This window comes from Cucurbita pepo, chromosome 7, assembly GCF_057944985.1.
Source record: "Cucurbita pepo subsp. pepo isolate OVF chromosome 7, ASM5794498v1, whole genome shotgun sequence".
Taxonomy (NCBI): domain Eukaryota; kingdom Viridiplantae; phylum Streptophyta; class Magnoliopsida; order Cucurbitales; family Cucurbitaceae; genus Cucurbita; species Cucurbita pepo.
In genome coordinates, this window is record NC_141804.1 from 4,469,590 (window position 1) to 4,494,213 (window position 24,624).

General features: G+C 35.0%; 2 protein-coding genes across 4 annotated transcripts; one reads left to right on the top strand and one right to left on the bottom strand.

Moving 5' to 3' along the window:
- Window positions 1-2,945: 2,945 nt before the first annotated feature.
- Window positions 2,946-9,086, top strand: LOC111798498 (chaperone protein dnaJ 16). 3 transcript variants are annotated; one of them, XR_015421757.1, is made up of 13 exons: window positions 2,947-3,482; window positions 4,498-4,621; window positions 5,215-5,297; window positions 5,426-5,537; window positions 6,125-6,229; window positions 6,499-6,549; window positions 6,938-7,027; window positions 7,473-7,581; window positions 7,687-7,835; window positions 7,913-7,966; window positions 8,056-8,286; window positions 8,363-8,683; window positions 8,757-9,086. XR_015421757.1 is itself a non-coding variant. In XM_087125708.1 (12 exons), the coding sequence occupies exons 1-11, from the start codon at window positions 3,346-3,348 to the stop codon at window positions 8,263-8,265; spliced, it is 1,224 nt and encodes a 407-aa protein (XP_086981834.1). In that variant the 5' UTR covers window positions 2,946-3,345; the 3' UTR covers window positions 8,266-8,286; window positions 8,757-9,086. The 3 variants fall into 3 exon arrangements, 2 of the variants coding, with proteins under 2 accessions (XP_086981834.1, XP_086981833.1); XM_087125708.1 differs by lacking the exon at window positions 8,363-8,683 and having other exon boundaries at window positions 2,946-3,482; XM_087125707.1 differs by lacking the exon at window positions 8,757-9,086 and having other exon boundaries at window positions 8,363-8,714.
- A 1,715-nt stretch (window positions 9,087-10,801) lies between these two features.
- On the bottom strand, window positions 10,802-24,046 carry RRG (sporulation protein (DUF155)). Its single transcript, XM_023682662.2, has 7 exons — window positions 23,553-24,046; window positions 23,057-23,168; window positions 22,191-22,350; window positions 21,524-21,672; window positions 20,693-20,844; window positions 12,136-12,250; window positions 10,802-11,149 (listed from the first exon to the last, which is right to left on the bottom strand). Exons 1-7 carry the CDS (start codon window positions 23,834-23,836, stop codon window positions 11,009-11,011), a joined length of 1,113 nt encoding a protein of 370 aa, XP_023538430.2. The 5' UTR covers window positions 23,837-24,046; the 3' UTR covers window positions 10,802-11,008.
- Window positions 24,047-24,624: the final 578 nt, after the last annotated feature.

The window sequence follows — 24,624 nt, forward strand, 5'->3', positions numbered from 1 at the left end:
GTTCGCTAAGCTTCCATTCGTCAAAGTTGCTCCAAATGTTGTTGGAGATCGTTTCCTATTAGGTCGTTCATCGCCTTTTGTTAATATTTCACAATCCTAATATGATTCAATTTAAATTTGTGGAATAAGACATTATAATACCTCTATTACCTTCATAAGGATCAAAATCAGCTTCAAAAAGGTAAAAAACGTAAGGATTGGTGTAATTTTGTACAACTCGAACTAAATAACAGGTTTTTTGCACTATTGAGTCGAAGTTGGAGCTGAGTCGAGCTGATTCAAGCCGAAACGTGGCGCAATGGGAGAAGGACACGTTGCGACTTATCTCTCGGGTTGAGGCGCTGGTTCGGGTCAGATGAAGCGAGCATGCGGGTCACAGTTGTTGCAGGTGTGGGCTGGAATGACTCTCGAGCTGTAGGCATCACGGGTTGGATTGGTTTGTTGTGGACTCTAGGTCGAGGATGGTTGCGTTACGGGTTGTGGGTTAAATCCGACTTGAATCCGGATTTGACAGATTCGTCTTCCTTGCCCAACTTCCTACATTTTTCGATTCTGTTTCTCTCTCCTCTGTACATCGTTTCCGAAGCCGTTTCTCGTCCTTTTTCTTCCTCTACCTCTATGTTAGCCTCTCTTCTTCCCTTCCACGAAGTTTTATGACTTGTAGATGCCTAAAACAACAACTCATGAGATCCGTGGAGCGTGCGTGTGCTTCTCCAGAGCGTTGCCCGAGAACTCCAGCACCTCACTAGAATTCTCGAGCCTCGGCGACCACTTTTCTTTTCTTTTTCATAAACAGAACATTACAAGTATAGTATAAGTATCAAAAGTATTATGATAACATTTTTCCTACCATACCAAACACAAACATCTTATTTCCGAACATTCATTTTTAAACCAAACCATGTCTTAAATAAAATCTCAAAACAAACAACCCAAAACGATGAATTTAGGAGTAATTAAAGCAATTAATACTATTATTATTTGGGTAAGTACCATCCTAATAGAGAGGCTACCCAATACAATAATGTTATAATAATAATAATAATAATAATAATAATAATAATAATAATAATAATAATAATAATAATAATAAATGTTTTTGGGGTTGGAGAAAGGTGTTCACATTTCTCATTTGTTTCCATTAAAAACAATTATTGTTCCACGTGCATTTTTTATTTTTTAAATTGAAAAACATGTGAGAATTGATGCATCAACAGTACATGGTCCTGGGTGGGAGATTTTTTTTTTTACCCAACACAAAAGTCCGAGTTTGTTACATTGGTAACCCAACTAACCCTTTATTTTCAGGTTGGGTTCGGGTTGTTAAAAAAAAAAAAAAATAATTAATTAATTTTCTTTTATTTATCTACAATTTATAATTTTTCAGATACAATCTTAAATAAAAGATAATTAAAAGTTATTCGACAAAACACTAATCAAATTAAAAGTTAACAGACAAAACACAAATCAATCTATAATTATTAAAATAAAAAAAACAATTAGAATTACCGTCTCAATCCTGACACCACTCGCGCCTAGCACCCGCTGAACTGAGACAATTAGTGTAGTGGGAAGCTACCCGCCTGAAAGAGCTAAAAGCACACCTCTCCGGAACCTGTCGATCTCACAGCTGAGCTCCGGAACTGATATTCCCTAACCAGAACCTATTTACCTTATTCATTCGCTCAATCACCTATACATGAGAGTCAATTCATATTCAATCATGTAAACGAAGAGAAAGAGAAGCTCAATCACCTTTACAGTCTCGTCCAGTCATTAGCAGCTTTGAAAGACTGAAGCAAGACAAAAGATTAATAAGACTTTACTGTGTTGGAATAAAGAAAGGGAGAAGAAGAAGAAAGATGCATGAATGAGACTGAACCTTCTCCGAGTTGTATTACCGTCTCAATCCTAAAATAATAAAAAATTGGTCAAACTCCAGTGTAAATGTTCGAGAAAGTACCACTCTGAAAAACTCAGAATTAATGTAAAATTTTTAGTATATTTTATATATTTTTATTTGGCTCGGGTTAACCCGAGGGTTTTGTTATGAACTCGAAACCGAACTAAGTCAGTTCGGGTTCTGGAAAATGAACCCAAACCAACTCGAAAAACTAATCCAACCCAATCCAATCTTTATAGTTCGGGTTGGGTTGGTCCGGATTGTCGGGTTGAATGTACACCCGTGAATCAATAATTTTTAATTTGACAGTTCAAATAAAATTTTGTAAGTTTGTTGGCATGTGAATTAATGTTACATTCGCTCTCGTAAAAGTTTAGAATTTAAATTAATATAATTATTTATTTAGAATTTTAATTGATTCACCTATGAATATTCTGTTCAAAAAAATTGATCATCCAAAAAATTCAACCAACCCAACTCGTACTGTTTGGATTGTATTGGGTTCAAATAAATGAAAATTTTATAAATTAAGTTGGTTCATGTATTCTTTTAAAATTAGATTGGATTGAACCGAACTAACCCGAATTTATGGTTAAATTTAAAAAATACATTTTTGTCTACAATATAATTATATAATACATATATTATTTATTATTTATTTAATTATATAATTATTTTATTATTATTTATTCGGTAAATATTAATTAAATATTTAAAAATAAATTAAATAATATTTTATAAACTAACATTTTACCTTTATTAAAAACAAAAATTAAAATAACTAATATTGTAATACCGGGTAGGGTTAGATACACATATACGTACAATAAATACATATTAATTTTGTGTCTGATAAGTCCGATAAATTTTAATTATTTTTAAAATGTATTGATTTATTAGATATGAAATAAAAAGAAAAAAAAAAATTAATTTTTAAAAAGGTAGAAGGGTATAATGGTAATTTAAGAAAGTTTGAACATTCCGTGTGTTGGGGGTACAAAAATTTTGAACATTCCATGGTTAGTCCTATGATTGTGGAGGCAGTGAAGCTTGTGGCTAATAGCGTAGCGGGCGGTGCTCTCTGAAACTGAATCAAACAAACAATGGCGCACTTCGCACTGTGACAAATGGTTTGAACTTCCAAATTTCATTTTGTCGATTACCGAAGCAAGCACGATCCGACACCTCATCTTCCCCCCTTCTCTCTCCTCCTGCTATATGATTCAAAGCCCAACAGCTTTGGCTCAATGTCCATGGATTTGTTCTCTGTTAACACGAGCTGACGTTGTTTGCGTCGTTTGAGAACAAATTCCATGGCCAAATTGCTGTTGCAAGCTCCAGTTTGAATCTGAAAGAAATCCCAGCTTCAGACGGTTTTAGGGTTTTTTTTTTTTTTTTTTTCGTCTTCTTATTCTTCAAGGAGAATTCTATCGTTCCTAATAATGCCGGTGCACGGATCCAAATCTGAGAAACAAGATGCGGCGGTGTTGCCCCGTCGAGATGCCTATGATTTACTCGGTGTCTCCAGGAACTCCACGGACCAGGAAATCAAGAGCGCTTACAGAAAATTGGCTCTCAAGTACGTTCTAAATATCAAATGTTTTACCTCTGTTTTCTTCAATTTTTTATGGCTATAAAGAGCACTTTCATATTGGAACATCGAGTTCGTTTGCTATCGATTTTCCTAAGCTTTATTCTCAGGAGACATGGAAGGGTATTTATTGTTTTTTCCGGTAGGATAGGATTTCATGGAAAGTCATATTTGGATTGTTCCCCAACTACTGCACTTTAACCCTTTACAAAAGGGCAGAGCATCGGTTTGTGACTTACCGACACCTAACTGTAGCTCTGTGAATTGCTTATTCTGCCCCTCCCAACACAAGTGGGAATGAGTGCTAACAATCTTAAGAATTCCTTGTTAATTCTCGATTACACTTTCAGCCCGAGGTTGTCAAGTTAGGGGGATTAGTAGCAATGGAAAATCTTAATTTTATCATACAATTGTCATATACAAGGTGATGGTGTTTATACAATTAGCATCCTCAAGGTAGATTGGGCTTATATTATAGTCCAGAAATGTCTGAAATTATCAGAACACTAATATAATCTTTCCTTGTCTTGATAGCTTGCCTAGGAAGTATCAAGAATTTCCAAAAGAAAGTAATGAATTTCATCTGTTGTACGTTTAAGCAACTTTTATGATAGTTTAATCACCATTGTTATTCCAGATCACCCAAACCAGTTTTCTATGCTTAAAATAATTCTTTCGTTGAATATCATTTATGAAGTATCATATCCGTTGATTCTTGATTACAATTTCCTGTGAAACCCATTATCTCTTCTTTTTTCTGATGTACCAATGTGCTTGTTAGTCAATCTTTTCCTTGCATAATGAGTGATGAAACTCTATCAGGTAATATAAGCATGCTTACAGTGTGATATGTTACATCCTATAATGGTAAAATTATGGCTCTTTTTAGTATTGCTTCATGCCACATGTTATTATATCAAGGTGGTCTTCATAAATTTTTTGGTTTTTAATCCTCTTTTACTAAATATGTTGATAGATCATGAAACTCTAATTCTAAAACCAGGTATCATCCTGACAAGAATGCAAACGATCCCAAAGCTGCTGACATGTTCAAGGAAGTCACTCTTTCCTACACCATTTTGTCAGATCCAGAAAAAAGACGACAATATGATGCTGCTGGATTTGAGGTGAAATATCATTCTTGTGAATTTGCACATTTTAGGAAAATTACCATGTTCAGATGTGTGTTTATTTAACAGCTGTACTTTGGGCTACAGATGATCTTGGCGAACTTTGATGATTTAGCCAACCAATTTATAATAAATATCTAATCATGAAGTCAGCAAATTCAAAAATAAATAAACAAATAAGTAGGAGTAAACAAAAATTCATTAGTACTAGTCCCTCGCAAGATGAAACAATTTAGACTAAGTTATTCACTCTTTTTCTATTTACTAGGTTTTAAACCTTGAAATTAAATATTAAAATTTTTTGTATTTTCAGAAAATCTTGTGAATGTATTAAATTTAAAATATGTAATTTGAAGGAAAAAATTAAAGAAACTATTAAGAAGATTAATTAATATATTTATTACATAATTACAATAACTATTAAATAACGGGCCAAAGAAAATCAAAAGCTTTTCCTCTCAAACCCATCTAAAATATCGTCGATTAAAAATTTTAAACTAAACTGAAATTACTAAAATATCATTTGTTTTTGTGCCTTATGAAATGTGTTTCTTCAAAATGAAGAAAGTTGTGATTTTACCTTTGCCTAGGCTGTTGAAACAGAAAGCCAAGAATTGGAGCTGGATCTTTCAAGTTTGGGGACAGTGAACACCATGTTTGCTGCCCTTTTTAGGTATGCTTTATCCTTTTTTTTTTGGGGGGGGGGGGGGGGGGGGGGGGGGGGGTAATTCTTCTCACTAATGTCAGATTCTCTGAGTTTGTCATCTAGCTTTCCTATTTTAATCCGACCTTTGATTGCAGCAAGCTTGGCGTGCCAATTAAAACAGCTGTATCTGCAACAGTTTTGGAAGAGGCACTTAATGGGGTTGTGACTGTTCATCCGCTTCCATTGGGCATACCTATTTCTAAGAAGGTGCACTGTTGTACCTAATATTTGTCATTCATTTGGCCTCATTTGATAACTTCTTTTTAAAAAATTAAGCTTATAAACACTACTTCTTCACCTTTTGAACATTACTTTCACCTATATGTTGCATTGTTTTAATTTCTAGTTTTTAAAAATGTTTTTCAAAATCTAAGGGAAATTCTGAAGACAAAAAAATAGCTCATTTGATAACCATATGGTTAATTCTTATCCAAATTCCAAAAACAAGATTTAAAACTACTTTTTCTAGTTTCCAAAACTGACTCGGTTTTTGAAAATATATGTAAAAAGTAGATAACAGAACAAGAAAACCCATAGGTGGGAGTATAGGCTTAATTTTCAAAATTAATAATAAAAAACAAAAACCAAATAGTTATTGAAGGGGGTTGAAATTTTATAACTTTTTTTTTTTTTTTTGTTAAGAACTAAAATGTGTTTTAAAGAAAAGGGAATGCATACCCAAAAAATTGTGAGAAGCAAACATAAGTTTTAATATTGGAAAACTCAAAATGAAATTGTTAACAAATGAAGCCATTTATTGGTTTGCTGATTTAGGATTCTGTAATTTTTTACAGGTTGAGAAACAGTGTGCTCACTTTTATTCTGTTATGATAAGAGAAGAGGAAACACAGGGTGGATTTGTTTGCCGAGTTCACTCACCTGATAAAAGCAAATTTAAGGTTCGACTATGACTCTCTGGAATGTAATTGGTGTTTGTGCGAGAACATGTCCGAGAATATTTTTCTTTATAAACCATGATTATATCGGTTTCATGTTCTTGCAAAATTTCCTCCCTTCCACTTTTATGATTATTAAATTACATGGTTTTATTACTATTTCAACTGCACAATGACTACAACAAAAATTAAGGACAAAAGCTTGAAATTAGAATTCCACTTCATCGTGCATAATTTCTTTTGTAAATTTCTCATTCATTTTTTTGATGTAGTTGTTGTATTTTGATCGGGAAGAAACTGGTGGATTAAACCTTGCTTTACAGGTATTGCTCAATCTTTTATCATAGCCTTTTTTCATCTTTTTGGTATGCTCTGGACTACATAACTAAACTGCTCAGCTAATTATATATTACTGCATAATAATTTTATTTTCTTTTAGTTTTGTGATATAATTTGAGACTTGAGGTTTTACAATGTCTATCTAGACAGAAAATGTGAGTTTATATGCATGAGTAGTTCGCACCCTGATAATTTTTTGTATGTATAATTTTGGAGATTTTATTTTATGTTCTTTAATTTGATATTCTTATGAATGCACGTTGAAACAGCCCATTTATGTTTATATCTTCTGCTTTACCATCAATGAACCTTTTAAATCTTTGCCTTCAAAGCTCAGTAATTGATATGTTTGAATTCTTGTTATATTTGTAGGAGGAAAGTACAAAGGTTGGAAAAGTCACATCTGCTGGGATGTATTTTCTCGGGTTCCCTGTCTATCGGTTGGAACAAACATTGAACTCGGTGCGCCAACTCTAAATTAATTGCTGATTTCCAGTTTAACATCATTTTTTGTTATCTACTTGCACATCAAAAGAAAAATTAAAAATATGTTTGATGCCCATTTCCTAGAATCTGTTTTCATTCAAACAAGAAACATAAATACATTTGATAACCATTTCTGTCTAATCTTTTTACTTTTAAAATGAAAAAAGTTTGCTTCTGAAAGGCACCTTATAGATAAGAAATCATTTGAATTAGGTTTCCATACCATCTGAACTACAGCGACCCTCTAGATCACGTTTCAATTTGCAAATATAAATGTGAGAAAAAACAGAAAACTGGAATAATACGAATGCACCCATCTTTCAAAAGAACTAAAACTATGGAATAAGGATCAACTTGAATAATGCTCAACTTCTTAAACAACATAATATTGTGCTCATTAGGATTTTATTGATCTTTTCAGATGATCTCTGCTAAGGATCCAGATGCTGCCTTTTTTAAAAAATTAGATGGTTTCCAGCCATGTGAAATAATAGAATTAAAGGCGGGGACTCATGTCTTTGCAGTCTATGGTAAAATTTGAATAGGTTTTGATATTCAATTACCGAGTAATGGAATACAATATTTCTTATTTCAAAATGCTTTTATGTGGACCTGATGACCATTACATTATCTAGGTGACAATTTTTTTAAAAGTGCGAGCTATACTATTGAGGCATTTTCTGCGGCGTCTTTTTCTGAAGAGAAGGAGAATCTTAGAGCCGTGGAAGCTCAAATTTTGACAAAAAGGGTGGAAATGTCCAAATTTGAAACGGAATATCGTGAGGTCTAGTATTTGACAATTGAGCTCTGTATTCTATTACTATATGAAAGCGTACTGATAGTTACTGGAAATGTCGATAGGTTCTAGCACAATTTACAGAGATGACTAGCAGATACACTCAAGAAATGCAAGTGGTAAGTTTAACTCGAAGTTATAACACGTCTTTATCTGTTGAAATGATAGCTTCTTTACGACTGACTGCTCTGGCTCCTTTTATCCACAGATCGACGACCTTCTCAAACAGAGGAATGAAATTCATGCCTCCTACACAACCGGTCCTCCAGTAAAACGGAGTAGGAGCCGGATTAAGGGTTCGTTTAAGGATTCAAAAGAAGACAGCCAAATAAGGGAGAGGAAATCTACAAGGGATAGACCCAAGAAGAAAAAATGGTTCAATATCCATTTAAAGGTTGATAAAAGAAAATCTTGTTAAAAGAGGTTGAGAAACATGAAGGTATGTTCCGATCCAGCATTCACCGTTGTCGTGTATTATGCCTTCATCGACACTATACTCATCTTCAATATTGCAGGGAAGCTGAATCTTTCCCCAAACCTATTTTTTTTTTCGGTTGCATTCGGATTGATTGGTATCAAAACGAAGAAGATACGAGGGAGTAATAGCCCCACCTGATTGCTTAATCATATGAATATGGCCTTAAACCACATGGGGATGCTGTGGATGACAACTTGTCTACAAAGAATCTCTTATTAGATGGATCCTTCCACCAGCAAAAAGCACGCATGTGATTGTATTATTTTCCTACGAAGGCCAGCGCTAAACTGCTGTTTGTATCATATAATACAATCAAGTTTTGTGAATAGCAATATTAGCTGGATTTCGCACAATCGAGGTTTAGTTATTATATTCATGGAGTTCATCAATCTGCTCTTGTAAGTGTTGATGTTTCTATTTACTGTGGCCAGGCTTGCGATTCTGCTATTTCGTCTCCGACTCCATCGCTGATGCCTGCCTGTAGCTGACATGCATGACGTCACGAGTCAATCTGTGGCAATGTCAACCCAAATGCCAAGTTTAATTTGGTATGTAGAGGCTTGGTGTTAAGGAGGTAATAAGGTGCGGTGAATTAATCAAACATTCTCTTTAATTCTCTTGCATTTGGGTTTTCATTCTTGAAAGAGTCCATTTTTGTTTGTAGAAAATAAGTATACGGAGATGATATTTTCTGTTTATGAAGAAAGTATTCCAAAAAAGTTCGAGAATTGAGTGATTATGTAAAGAAATAGTTCATTCTATTTGCCTCTATGATTGGTTCTGGAAATTGCACACTGAGTCTTCTTAGAGTTAAGGAATCGATGAAGTGAAGGATTAAGGATCGAAGCTGAAACAATCCTCTCTCATCCTTCAAATTTTCGGAGTCTGATCGAGTCTAATAGGTATTTAAACTTTACTTTACAAAGTACTTATTAGATTCTTGAGCTTTTAATTTTGCTTGTCATGCATCCTACTCAAAGTTAAAAAAAATATCAGTCTTAAATCTTAAATTTTATTTTTAATACATCTTAAAAAGTTACAAAAATGTCATGGTTCTGAACTATTAATTTTGTCTAATATATTCTCGGCAAATTAATATTGACAAATTTAACATTTTAAAAAAAGTTAAAATTGAATTGTATTAGTAATATATGATATTTTAAATTTTGTGGTAAATTTTAAGAAAGGTTGATCAAGTAAAAATGGTATTAGACTAGTTTTAATTAAAGTAAAAAAAGTATTAATACAAAATTGATAGTTTATAAATTTATTAGATAAATTTAAAGATTAAAAATCTATTAGATAAATGGTAGCTTATAAACTTTTTTGTTTAGTTTCGATAAAACATTGTGATTATCCGTAGTTATAGTTGTGGAGATCTAACGGTTGATTGTTTGAAATGTTTTTTGGTGTATATTTTATGATTATACCAATATACGTATTCGGAAAATTTTTGGCCTCCACGCTCACTAGAACTTAATAATGGGATCATTTTCTATTATTTTAGACACTCTAGTCAACATTTATTCATAATCTATTAAAGTAGCACCAACGACAAAGATATTTTCTTTTTGGCGTTGGAAATGAAGTAAAGACGTAACATACCTGGAAGTGACTGACGTTATTTTAAAATAAAAAACAAAAACAAAAATATGCACGCCCCCACACTTCCATTTTAAGAAAACAACCAAGTTTTATATGGATAACTCTTAAGATCAAGTTAGAAATCAATGCCCTAAGCTTCACTTATGATTCATTATATCCAAACCAACACACTTTAGTCCTACTAGTATAATTTAATGATCAAGGAAGAGTTTTTTTTTTTTTTTTTTCCCTTCTTTTTCTTTTCATTCTTAATCATAAAACATCTTCCAAAAATTGAATACATTTGTAAGAAGAAAATTAAAGAAACATTTGAAAGATGAATTATCCAAAAATAATTTCAAAGTAGTTAATAAAAAAAAAATCCTCCAAATATGCAATAGAAAATTATTATTATAAGAATCATTTGTAAAATAGTGCAACTAAACAAAAATTATTCAAGATATAACTTAAAATCAATCAGAAAACTCGACACAAGGTTGATAAACGAAATTTCGAAGCTGAAATCGAAGGCCAAAATGTTCGTCTTTCTGCTCACCTCCTGCCCACAAGCAATATTTGTACAATTACAATAACCACTAGTCTAGTATACGAATACATCAAGTGTTCTTCATTTCTACCAAACAAACACAAGAATCTATATGTGGCTCATTCCTTGAAAATCCTTCCCATCAAACAAATGGCACCCCTACTTAGAATTCTTCTGTATATAGATCAACAAGTTGTGCATTTTGCCAAACACTAGCTATTCCCAAAAATGAATATTCTCTGTGATTTTTCAACAGTTCACAATTCATTGACCACATGTGCCACATTACTTATTCACAAAAGGAATTATAGCAAAACAGTAATGAATTTCTCCACAATTCACTACTTTTATATGACTTTTTTTTTTGTCTGAAGCTTGCTTTCTTGGAGTTACTATACTTTTGTGCTTCTGGGCAACATTTTTCCTAAGGCTCTCTTTTGTAATGTAATAATGTAAGAAAAGCAGAATATGAAAAGAATAATTAGTACAATGAACAAAACTTTAACTTAACTAATTCCACAGCAAAGTTTGCATCTGCTGCTCTTGGACAAATTAGAGATGCACAGGAGTTGAATCTTTAACAATCTCGTATAGTGAGATGATGTTTTCAATGGTCAAAAGGCCAATGATGCACCATTCCAAGAGATCTGACTTTCTATTCTGGAGGACTTCTTGAAGAAAATGAATGTTATGCTGCAAGGAACATGCAAATCGATTAAAAAACAAAATAAACATTGTTCTATCTCTTCAAAATATATATATATATATATATATATATGGGATACCTCAACAAATATCCTCTCCAGAAAACAAAAACACGCTTATTCAAGTGAACACTAAAAAATTGAAAGAATCCAGGTGAAAGATTTAAGCAAGGAAATGACAATGAGGAGGTTGATTATATTTTTCTAAGCTCGGATTTTGGACAAGGAACTTGCCACCTGCTGCTTCATTCGAGTTATTTCGGGTCCACCCGGACAAACTTCAGATGGAAAAACAATTAACACTCGGACAAAATTTAGGAGAGCCAATTTCTTAAGGAAATATTCTAAACTGATTTGTTAACTACAACCATTGAAAGCTCTCACCAGGGCATTAAACTTCATTCCTCTGAAAACTATGAATTGATTCTCCAACTGAGTAGCTTGCCCTCTCAAATTGGGAAGACTTGCATGTCTAAGGTGCGTTAACACTACTTGAGCTCACTAACAACAAAGAACAGATTCGACTGCTAGCATGGCATTATGTCATATCATGAACACTTTTACGCTCTAATTAGAGCAAAAATGTGAAGAATTTTAACTGCGCCTCTTTTCATTCTAGTTAGTATGTAGGAATTATTTGTGCAATTTTTCTTCCCTCTTTTCATTCTAGTTAGTATGTAGGAATTAATTGTGCAATTTTTCTTCCATATGCATGTCACCTCCTATATTTATAATTCTGTTAAATCAATGGATCATGCCCACTATAAAAGAGTAGTAAATAAATAAAATAGAAAAGTCGTCATGAGGTAAAACTTATACGACTTCGCAACACATTTGCCTTCACATATGACCAAGAAAGAAATTATTTGTTTCATCTTGGCTATTACCCTGGCTTTCGTGAAGAATGATCAAGAGACCCAACCATAAAGAAAAGAACGCTATGAAGGAATGTGAATGAAATAAAACCAATATTACCTCCACAAACTTCAATTTGAAATCTAGATTTCCAAAGCGCTGGGTGACCTCGTACTCTTCTCGAAGGTACTCATATATTTGAGCATATTTTGCATCCCTCCATGCAATTTCTGATCTGAGTGGCAAAAGAAAAGCATAATAAAAGAGAAAGAAAGATGGTCAATTTTCTGAACAGTTAGTTGTGACAAAAGACCCCACCAAAAGTATATTTTTTTCAACCACTAAAGAAATACTATGATTGAATTTTTCAACATTATATTAATTAGAAACATGACTTGATACAGTAATAAAGAGAGGAAGAAGATAAAAAAACTTGAAATGTGAAATTTCTATGCCATGATCTTGCATCTGTTATGCTGTCAAATACATTTATGAACAATATTTCTTAGTGCCAAGTACATAGAACCCACGTGGTGCCATAAGTTAAAACAGAATCGTTAAAGAGGCTTCAGGTAAACAAAGGTAAAGACTATTTGTACTACATTTGAACTTGCAGTAAAGATATCTTTCACTCATATTCCACAAAAAAATGACAAATCTAACTTCAATGTTTCGTCCCATGCCATACTGAGTTGGGTGCAACTTTTTTCTATTTTTCTTTCAAAGTACACATAACCGGTTGTTGTGGTTTTTGGCACAAACCGACATTGAAAGAAACAATTGTTCAATTTTGGTTGGTTGGATATCAGTAATTTTTTAAGACTTGTATAAACTGACCATTCACCAATTCAATTGATCAATTTTGGTCAAAACTGATGCTGAGAGTGACGGAGGTCGAGAGGGAAACTAAGGGTGACAGAGTAAGAGAGATGAGAAGAAGAATGGAGAGGGTTACAAAGCCAAAAAACGAAGAGAGATGCAAAAGGAGGAGCTTGAGGGGAGAGTCAAAAATGAAAGAGGAGAAAATAAGAGGAAGGATTAGAGAGAAATGAGATTCAAAGATGAGAAAGGGAGAGGTGTAGCTATAGCTTATTAGGCCAAAAAAACACAAACGCTTTGAGTAACATGTTCATGACCAACATGAGTCAGATACTCCACCACTTATTATCACAATGAACATGTGTTGGACACTAGATATGTACAAGTTTTATGAGTCCAAACCTTGTTAGGGAAGTATTAAATACTTATCAAGCATATTAAATATTTAAAATTGTGGCAATGTGAACAAAAATAGAAGACCGAGAGGGAAGATTTATGCCACATGGGGTCTGAGACAAGGAGATCCACTATCCCCTTTTCTTTTCATCATGTACTACTGACAAAAGCAGAATACGAATGATAAATAAAAAGTTTTCAGAAGTTTTCAGATTGGTAGTGAAGGCTTAAGCATAACCCACATCCAGTTTGGGGACGACACAATCCCTTTTTCTGATTTGGCAGATGCCTCTTTCATAAAAAAAACATGATCGAGACGATTAAAACCTTTGAAAGATTCTCTTGACAAAATATCAATATCCAAAAAACAGGGGTGGCATCAATATTAGAACAGAGATGAGTGAAGAATTTGCTAGCATATAGGGGTGTAAAAAGGGAGAATGACCAAATATGTACCTAGGACTACCTCTAAAAGGAAACCACAAATCTTTTTCCTTCTAAAAGATTATTATTGAAAAAATAGAAAGAAGATTGTCAACCTGGTCATCATGTTATACTTCAAAAGGTGAAAGACTCACCTAATACAATCCACATTATCCAACCTCTCCACTTACTACATGTCTATTTGAATAACACAAAAAGTGGTAGCGGATATAGAAAGATAATTTAGAAACTACTTGTGGAAAGATTACTCACACCTTGTCCGATGGAATATTATAAACCTCCCAACATAAAAGAGAGGCCTCAATCTTCTCTCAATAAAGAAGAACAAAGCTCTCCTTGCCAAATGGATATAAGGGTATCATCACAAAGAAAACGCCTTGTGAAGAAATCTTATAAAGACCAAATATACTCCTACATCAAACAAAAATCAACCCCCTCCATCTTCTACAAAAGACCTTGGAAGTACATAATGAAACATCAAAAACCTCATCACCAACCGAACTAGCCTTGAGGTATCAACTTTTGTACAAGCTCTTTCATTGCAAAAAAGTCACGATCAAAGAAACGTGGAATGTTGGTACATCACTTTTTCTCCAAATTAGTGTTCATTATACAAGAAAGAAAACGAATCACAAAGACACTTATTCATGCAATGCACATATGCTCAGAATTTCTGGACAACAATTCTCAATATATTCGGATGGCATCTCACATTTCCTAGGGAGGTAAAGGATCTATTGGATATGACCTTAACGTACCACCCTTTCAAGAACGCAAAAGTCCTACTATGGAAAACTTCATCATGGCTTTCTTTTGGAATATGTGGAAAGAAAGAAATCAGAGAATATTTGCAAAAAAGACACAGACTTGTACAAAAACTTTTCGACAATGTTGTTTACCAAGTTATATCTTGGTGTAAACCGTCTAATATTTTTACTTCCTATAGTTATACCTTCCTCGTTGCAAATTGGGAAGGTCTTTTGTAAACACCATGGATATTAATCTCTTTTGTAAATTTCGATCATCAATGAAATTGTCTCTTATAAAAATTAAAAAAAAAAATTTTAAAATAATAGTTTGAAAGCACATATAATTGATACATGTGTCCTTGTCAGGTCCTTTGTCCTAGATTTTTATTTTTATTGTATTAAATGTCATATGTTTTTGTCTCATCTTTTTATCCATGCTTCTAGTGTGTAAGTTGAATCATTTATAACAAAAAAAAAAAAAAAAAAAAGTTAATAAATAAATTATTGTAGTAGAGTGCAGCTTCCAAAAGAGCCAGCCATTGGTTTGAAAACTCACCTGGTTAAAACTCAAAAGACACCATTGCACAACCTACAGAAGAGATCTTAGTTTAGTTCAAGAAAGGTCATTTATTTGACAAGTAGCCTATTTTCTCCGTGAATACTCGTTGTCCATAGCAGATCTTTGACATTCTTGAAGGGGTGATACATTAAGACCATTTCCAATCACTTCTATACCTCTTTAGGGAAAGTGAGGCATCATCCAAAGGTATTGAGGATCTTTGTCTATGAACTATTAGCATATGTACACGACCTAAATAGGTAGTTTTGTGATTCATTGTCTTTCTTGCTTTAAGAGCACCAATTTGAAAATAGAGTCATGTCAGGCATTCTTTACGGTAGGTTTTCACTTGTGCTAATGGCTTTATGCACCATTTCCAACAAGAAAAACTTCACCTTTTTAGGGTGATTTTCTTTCCATATGGTCTTTGCTTGGCTGGTGTGGAAAATGTCCCGTCAACACTAGGAAGTCATTTTAATGAGAACTTCTTGAGACAACACAGGGCAAGGTTAAGGCTTAATTCGGCCCATTCCATAGCTTCGTTATCCTTTAGGTTCCTACTGAGCTGCAGGTCCCAAAATTTGTCCATGCTTCTTTAATTTTAGTCGTCTTGCAATGGGAGCGTCTATACAAAAGAGGGTACCGCAAAGCTAGCGCGGTGTTGTCAATCCAATGGTCAGTCCAGAAATATGTGTTTCCTCCATCACCCACCCTATGGAGACTGCAATTGGTGATAAGGTTTTGATGCTTTTTTTACATACTTCCATGGCCCTTTTGTAAAAGGTCGAAGACTGATTTGTACATGATGTAGGAGCATTTTTAACCTTTAAAAGATTCCACCACAAGGCAGTACTTTCATAATAATATCTCCATATTCGAGGAGGGCTCTGGTCTTCTCTTTCATTGAATATAGGCCAATACCTCCCTTGGAGGTTTATGCTATTCCATCGAACAAGATGTGGGTCATCTTTCCATAGATAGTTTCTGAATAATCTTTCTATTTCCATAGCCACTTTGTGTGGCATTTTGAATAGAGTCATGTCATAAATAGGTAGGTTGGACAATGTGGCTTGTATTAGGATGATCCTTCCACCTTTGGAAGTGGAGCATGATGACCATGTTGATTATCTTCTTTCTATTTTTTCATTAGTGGTCTTCTAGAAGGAGAAGGATTTGGGGTTCCCATTTAGGGGCAGCCCCATGCAGATATTCGGTCATTCACCCTTATTAGAACTATATATGTTAGCGAAGTCGTCGATATCCTCTATGTTAACATTGATGCCTATGATCTCTATTTTTTTTAGAGGTTGATGTTTTTCTTTAGAATCTTCTAAAGGTTGCATCGTAAAAAAACATGGTTTTTTTTGTGGATGAGACATCCAACCATTTGAAGAAGAGAATTATGTCATCCGCTACAAATGGTTGATGCTTAAGTCTTTGTTACCGATATGGAGGTTCTTTATCTCCCCTTCGTAATCTACCTTGTATCAAATGAAAGGAAATTGTTGTTTAAGGTTCAATTGTTCTTTTCCAACCATAAGCCTCAATAAAAGCTCTAGTCAAGAGAATCCATGGATCTTTCTCTTTCTTGAAAGGACGGCCCACCATGATGCATGAAGGAGAAAGCCAACATTTGTATCTAACAAGGTTGGATGGAAGCAAGCATCATGTATTAAAACCTGCTAGCATACTCACATACACACATCTAACGAACAAGCACATGATGTAGCAACGGGGAAACTTAAGGAGACTGATTTGAAAGATTTTAAGAGTGATCATTAGCGTTGGACGCAATACATCAAGCAACTCAACTGTTACACCACAACTTGGTCCAATTGTGATGCTTAAACCAAGCTCAATCAACAATTGATATCCACAAATTCAATGTTCTGAGCATAAGACCACATTCTTCAGTCAAGTAGCCAATCCATCAAAGTTGAACTTGATTGCAAACATCCATTTACACCCAATCCCTTCTTTGCTCCAAAAGAAAATACTAAATTTTAAATTAGTACTATCATCTAAACCAATCATCTATCTACATCATATGAGCAAAGATGAGATACAACTTTATGAGCAGACTTAGGAATTGAAATAGAACTAAGGAATAAAAGAGGAAAATAGGAAAGGTACATATGTTTACCTTTACAAAGAGTAATAGGACGCACATCATTTGGCTTCAGATCTAAGGTTGAGGAATCTTCTAGTAGATAATGTGTCTAAGAGTTTTGTTGTTGCCTTGATGTGGAAATATCATGATTAAGGTTTAATCCTATAATTTTGGTTTTGAGTTCGTTCTTAGTTGGTAATTGGACTTGGTAGTTGAGCTGTTAGTATATTCGTTGGTTGGTTATTTTGTCATTAATTGGTTTACTTTCAGATCCACCTTAAGTAAGGGACTACCAATTAGTCTTTTTGCGCCACAGCCTTAACACAAGGAAGTATCATCCTGCAGCAACTCTCTATAAGATTACATGGAAAGAATAAGCCCAAGAAAGATCAAATATCTTCATTGGGAGCTCAGTCACTCTTTCCTCCCAACTATCAAGTGCAAAGAAGATGCCCATGGATCGACCTATCCCCCAATTGGTGCTCCCTTTGTAAAGCAGATAATGAGCCACCTACGCATTTATCTGTGCATAGGTACTTTCACCTCAAAAATATGGATGAATTTTTGGAAGCAATGGTTGACCCTTCGCCATCCCCTACAGTATGACTGATTGGCTGAATTCAGGCAAGCTAAGAGAGTCATATGGCTGCGTATCAACTGAGCATTTATTTGGGTGCTTTGAAATGAGCAGAATTCAAAAATATTTCAGAACAATCTTATCAAAAAAATATATATATTTCAGAACAAGGAAAGAAGCCCAGAAGCATTGATGAATATCTCTCTCTTCATGCTTTATAATGGTGTAAAAATGTTCCACCCTTGTGCAATTTTTTTTTTTTCTTTTCTTTTTTATGTATCTACAGGTGTCCAATCCGGCTAATAGGAATGCTATTAAGGGTATATCAGTAAAGAGTATGAAGTTAGGGTATTTGGTTATAAATAGTGGGAGTGGAAAAGAAAGAAGTTAGGCAATTGTTTAGTAGGTTGAGGGCTTGAGAATTCCCAAGATAGGGAGGGTCCTAGTACCTAAAATTACTTGATTATCTAATAGTTCTCTTATCTTTTATATTGCAATACATTGTGGTTCTATTTTGGTTCATATCAATTGGTGTCAGAGCAGTTTGGCTCAAAATTAAGTGAAGCAACATCGAAGGTTTTATACAAAGGAACGGACCAATTGAAGAATCAATTCGATGAGAAAATGCACTCGAGGCTTCATTCTATACTGACTATGGCACTGGGTTTCAATGAAATTAGAAAGGAGACTACAAAAATCAAAAGAGAGAATAGATGGGCCAAGACAAAGAGGCAGAAAATCATAGCAGAATCAGGCATCTCACATATATGGTAAGAAATCAAGGATACGAAGAAGGTTACTAATCAACCGAATGCGACGGTCAAAAAGAACAAAAAAATCATCAAAATCCTTAAAGGAGGAATGAAGACAAAGAGGAGAAATTGGTGAAGGAAAAAAAAGTAAGAAAATGATCAAGAATTGATTCAAGAAGCAAAGGAGATAAGAAATAGGACAAACCAGAAAACACGGTTGCTGGAAAACGCCAACAAAGGATTGGGGAGGCTGATCGATAATGCATCAGTATTTGAAAACCTCACACAAAGGGACTCAAAAGCAGTCCAAGATGAAGGAGGTGGTACGTCAAAGGGAGACTCGCCGACAAGGAGAAATTGTAGGAAAAGCATGTTCAACAAACGATCGTCATCGACAGCTCCTATGGATAGAGTTAAAAACGTGAAGGAGACTGTAACGGCCCATATCCACCACTAGCAAATATCGTCCTCTTTGGGCTTTCCCTTTCGGGCTTCCCCTTAAGGCTTTAAAATGGTCTGCTAGGGGAAGGTTTTCATACCCTTATAAAGGGTGTTTTGTTCTCCTCCCCAACCAATGTAGGACATCACAATCCACCCCCTTTGGGGCCCACGTCCTCGCTGGCACTCTTTCTTTTCTCCAATTGATGTGGGACCCCCGCCAAATCCATCCCCCTTCGCGGCCCAGCGTCCTTACTGGCACACCGTCTCGTGTCTACCCACTTTGGGGAACAGCCTCCTCGCTGGCACATAATCCGGTGTCTGGCTCTAATACCATTTGTAACGGCCCAGATCCACCGCTAGCAGATATTGTCCTCTTTGGGCTTTCCCTTTCGGGCTTCCACTCAAGGCTTTAAAACGCGTCTGCTAGGGGAAGGTTTTCATACCCTTATAAAGGGTGTTTTGTTCTCCTCCCCAACCAATGTGGGACATCACAGAGACGACGGTGCAAGAATCAATTAGAGGCAGCGAATGATAGAGGGTGCCAGTCAGATGACAATGGGCAGAATGGGTGTGAAAATGAAACCAATCAAACCACGTGGGCCCATCATCTTTAAATGGTGTAAATGAAGTTGTTGAGGCCCATTTGCTTTCAAAGGAAAAAACGGTGAATAAACTTGCACATGCCTTTTTGCTAACAAAGACAGTATTACCATACGGATTTTGGGTTGTGTTTTTCTATATTTCAAACCTAAAACACAACCTGGCTAGGCATGATTCTACCCACATAGCAACCCTAGATGCCACAAGCAACTCCTATATGTTTCTCACCTACATCACCAATACTCTCATCCAGCACTGAGAGACGCCTACAGCCGAGGATCGTCACCCACTGTCCATCATCGAACATCACAGTTGTCCTTGTCCACCACTGTTTGTCGTGTCCTCCTCCCCGCAGCATTTTTTCCTTGGTGCCGCACAATTCTTGTAATTTCTACAGATCCTACTACCTCTGTTATCACCGCCATTCGCCAATCATCATTGATGATGTTACCTAGCACACTCATCATGCGTCATTCTAGCTTGGCTCTATACTTTTTGCAAGGCCACACTTCAAACGTTTGGTGGGTCTTAGACTAGAGTTGGGCAATTTTTTAGTTGGTTAAGAACTTGAGTGAACTCAAGATAGGGAGGGTCCAAATGCCTCCAATTACTTTTGTTATCCTGTAGTTCTCTTATTTTTTATATTGCAGTACATTGTGGTTTAGTTTTGGTTCATATCACCAGCTTGCATGCACCTCAATTATTCTCATGGTATGACCATTTAATCCTACAACATTTGGTTGCTACGGTAACTTATAGAATATTAAATCCTAGGTAGGTAGCCACAATGGTTTAAACTCATTTCCACCCTTTTGCAATTATATTTTAAATTGTATCCTATCAAACCAGAGAAATGTTTTGTAACTTCATTGGATGGGTTTTCTACTTTTTGTAACATTTTATATCATCAAAAAATTATTTCATATCCAAAAAAAAATTATTATTTATTACATATCACGAAAAAGAAAAACTGGGAGCATATATTCTTTTGTTTTTTTTTTTTATAATTAGGAAACATAAAAATTGGGAGCGTGTCACAGGTAAGGAATCTATGTAAAGAAACATTCTATTGTTGTCATTCCGTAATCCAACAACTACCATTGCACAAATAAAGCACTACTATCAACTGAAATATAAAAATTAGTAAATGCAGGAAATACGTATAGGCAAATATTTAAACAAATGTACAACAAATTGACCCAAAACTAATATCAACTATAATGGCGTTACCTTTCAAAAAGACCAACTTTGAGAATTACATCTGCTAGATTTGAATTAGCCTTTCCAACAAGTTGAAGGAGCTTTTTCTTATCCATAGTGAATGTTCCTGTTTTCTCCATTTTACGATTTATATCTGCAAACTCTTCAACCAAACTATCAACCTGAAAAAGGAAAGGGATAATGTTACATGTACGACTGTCCAAAAGCCCATGTTTTGAGAACACATATACAAGCACTAAAAATTGGTGCTTAAGATTAAAAGGCCAAACTCAGAGATTTAGAGATTTGGAAATTGTATGAACAAGACTAAACCATCCTGTAGCTTCTTGGCCTAGAGGGTGGGCTGAAATTCAGTCAAACACTTTGGGGTTTGAGGGCTAATAGGTGAAGATGAGAAAAGAAAAAATTTCACACAACTCATAACCTCCATCCTTCCGAATTAGCTACAAAGAATGTCAATTATGACAGGAAAAGGTTGCAGGAAATAGTGATAAGTTACCAATCATGTTCTCAGAAGAACACCAGAAATAATATACATGGGTCTACTGGGTTGGACAGGAGTGAACTAGAACAATGTGATATATTGGTAATGATTGAATCACAAACGAAAGCTGTAGTAACCATGGGAGGACAGGAGAGTAAAAAATGTCGAAGTTAGAAGTAAGGACGTTCAAAGTATGGAAGAGCAGTTAGCTCTTGAGAGAGATCAAGCTGTGTCAATTCCTACATTTTCTTCTACTGGCTCTAGATTTGTGATAATGAGAACCTCTTCTCCCTGAAACTTCCCCAGGAAGTTCCATGTTGGTGTGTATGCATTGAATATGTATGATGCAAAATTACCTGTGATACAAAGTAGTCCAAAGCAATGCTTTGACCAAGCACACTTCCAATAATGCGAACACCATCAGTGTCTAAACTCTTAAGAACAATGTAATCAGGACCTCCTTGCATATCCTCAACTAGATATGGCTTCTCTTTCACAGCATAATCTATCACAAAGTCGGTAAAAAGAAATTAGATTAACTCAAAAATATATCTGTCAAAAGAACGTGATAAAAAAAATATCCAAGCACATGAACAAGGTTTTAGACATCACTCTCTGAAGCACATAAATGTAGTAAAAGATGAAGCATGTATCATAAAGCTAAAAACTAGAAATTCGAATTAACTAACAGCGATTTTAATCATATAGAGTTTGTGGACAATGTGCATCCAAGTAACTAATGAATTTGTATTTCAAATAAACGTGTTTATAAGTACTATGCAAGGTTAAATAAATAATTATCAAAGCAGGATGATGCAAAACCCTGAAGAGAAATAAGCAATAATTCTGCACCGACACACACAGCCATGTTTACCTATGATCTACCTCTATCCCATTCATAACATGGGAAAAAAATGAGTAGGCACGGAGAAAGATGGTCCTTAGCAATTGTGCATAGGAACATCATTTGCAAGGTCACAGAGAAAAAGAACAAAAATAATTTGGATATTCAGAAAAAATTACCATCTTTCTTCATATCTGGAAGCAAGCCAGAAGCATGTCTTCTGACCAAATCTAGATAACCTTCAACTTCATGATCTTCGATGTTAAACAGAACAGCAGAGCCATATTGGAATACAACCATGTATCTGCAGCAACTTGAGTTCCCTTTAACTCGATCATCCTGAAACATCAGTTTCAGATTACAAAAAACTGAAGTATTATACAATATACAATGGCTTCCACTATTCCTGGCTACTTACCAAAATCTAACAGTTTTATTATTGTACAAAATTATATTAGTGCAAGTGATGGCACACATATCAATGAATTCCTAATAGGAAAAAGAACTAGTTTTATGTGGCATAAAGCATTGTGAGACGTAATGTGATGTATGCATGACTTTTGTATGCGATTTCTTTATTTATGTTAGCTGGGAAGCGTCTGGGATGATTCCAGATATTTTTATGCTATGACCAGAGTAAACATAAGCTTCTCTTTGCTATTAACAAATACATACTAAGTAACACAATCAATTTTGTAATAAACAAGAAAGGTTCCACACACGCAATCAAACAAAAAAAAATCTTGTACGGGAATACGATATGGTTGACTTCGGCTATCCTTGTACGTTGAGATTTTTACCATCATTTCACAGAGGAAGACACCATTAACAAGATTTTGGGTTTTTTTGGCTTGTGTTTTTAGTTTAGCTGGGTGTTTGTTCTTTTCACTCCGTATGGGAGTTTGTACGAATCAGTGATTCTTTTTTTTTTTGGTAAAAATTTAAACTATATATATGAAGAGAAAAAAAAAAGATCATTAACCATAGGCATTCCTCCAGCATAATGAATGTACAAAGAACATATACATATGTTTCAACTGCTTACGGAAGTTTCTGGAGGGAAATCAATGTATCTGAGAGCGATATAATTTGACGAGCGGGAGGTAGGAGGGATAATGTTGCTTAAATTCTCAGACTGCATGTTCTTCAAATTTACACTGCCAAAAACAAGAATCTGAGAAAGACAAACCAGGAACAAAAATTGGAGGTAGGAGGAACAACGTTGCTTAAACTCTGAGACTGCATGCTCATCAAATTTATACTGACAAAAGCAAGAATCTAAGAAAGACAAATCACGGATGACCAGAAGAATAAAATAACAGAAAAGAAATAGACATGCAGCAGGAAGTCGGCAACCGATGAAATGAGAGTTACGAAGGACAGCTTAAAAAAGCCCTTTACAAAGATTTGTCAGCTTCAAATCTCTCCAACATCAAATTTCCGATAAATTAAGACATGGAGAAAAAAACAGACACAAGAAGTAAATTCACCAAGACAATCAACGAGTGCTAGATTAATCCATAGCACATTGGATGACAAACCTGGTGCAAAGAAAGTAAGCTTTGATGGGAATTTTCCCAATTTCATCACCCTCTTCCACCTCGAAATCATAGGATTGTTCAAACTCGGATTCAAACTGACTGCCAGTGATCGAAAACGGAGATGCAACAGCAGAAAATAGCCTGGAGAATTGAAAACCAAACACCGGATTCGAAGAATGCAAAAAATGGGGAGTTGTCGAAGAAGTAGACGGGATTTTGATGGGAGGTTTAGAAGCTATAGATACGCAGCTCAAGAAAACTGAAGCAGCTCTCCTCCAGCCCATTCACTGGAATATGGTTGGGCGATTAACTGCGTCTATGATTGTTCATGGAAGAACTGGATTCAAGGCCACTATGTTGATATGGAAGCATTTCAGTATGGAACTGAGACGCCCTCTTCTCCACTTCTCAACCGATCACTGCCTTCGAGCATGAACAGTTTCCTGGAAATTGGATCCCAAATTGCCGCCATCCATTTAGGGCTTTTTTTTCGTTTTTTTCCCTAATATTTTAATGGGTTTTTTTTATATATTATAATATTTTAATCGAATTTAGAATTTAAAAATGATTTAAATTAGATAAATATATATGAAAATATTTTAATTTGGGTTCGGATTAGAGATCGAATTTCAAAATTGGGTAGAAGTAAAGATGATCCCCTACCCAAGGTTATATACTGTGAGCTGTTGTTGTTACTCTCTTGCTTGCTTATATAACGTCTCTTTCAAACATCTTTTTCTGCCCTCGTTTTCTAAAACCTTCTCGTACTAAGGCCAGAGGCTCGAGCATACATCGCTTGGTCGTAAGCGACGCAAGAACGAATTGGTTTAGCTCACTTGTCGTTGGAAAGTGAGTGCCGCACAATCGTAAGTCCGCTGCCATCAAGAGTGCGATTGTGACAAGTGGTATCAGACTCATGATTCTACCAAATTTTCGTGTTTTTCATTAGGGATGATGCTTCATAATCTCCTCTCGAGTTACAAATGTAGTGTTCGTCTTCCTCGTGAAAATGATCCCAAAATGAAGCATACCTAAACAAACTCGATAGAGGAAAAATTGTGATTCGTTTTCT

Bases quoted from the DNA above. Each gene is read 5' to 3' on its own strand.
- LOC111798498 (XM_087125708.1), top strand. From the start codon at position 3,346: ATGCCGGTGCACGGATCCAAATCTGAGAAACAAGATGCGGCGGTGTTG. The intron at 7,582-7,686 runs GTAAAATTTGAA...TACATTATCTAG, and splicing joins TCATGTCTTTGCAGTCTATG to GTGACAATTTTTTTAAAAGT. The intron at 7,836-7,912 runs GTCTAGTATTTG...AAATGTCGATAG, and splicing joins TTGAAACGGAATATCGTGAG to GTTCTAGCACAATTTACAGA.
- RRG (XM_023682662.2), bottom strand. From the start codon at position 23,836: ATGGGCTGGAGGAGAGCTGCTTCAGTTTTCTTGAGCTGCGTATCTATA. The intron at 22,351-23,056 runs GTAAGCAGTTGA...CTGATGTTTCAG, and splicing joins ATTTCCCTCCAGAAACTTCC to GATGATCGAGTTAAAGGGAA. The intron at 11,150-12,135 runs GTAATATTGGTT...TGTTCCTTGCAG, and splicing joins TCAAATTGAAGTTTGTGGAG to CATAACATTCATTTTCTTCA.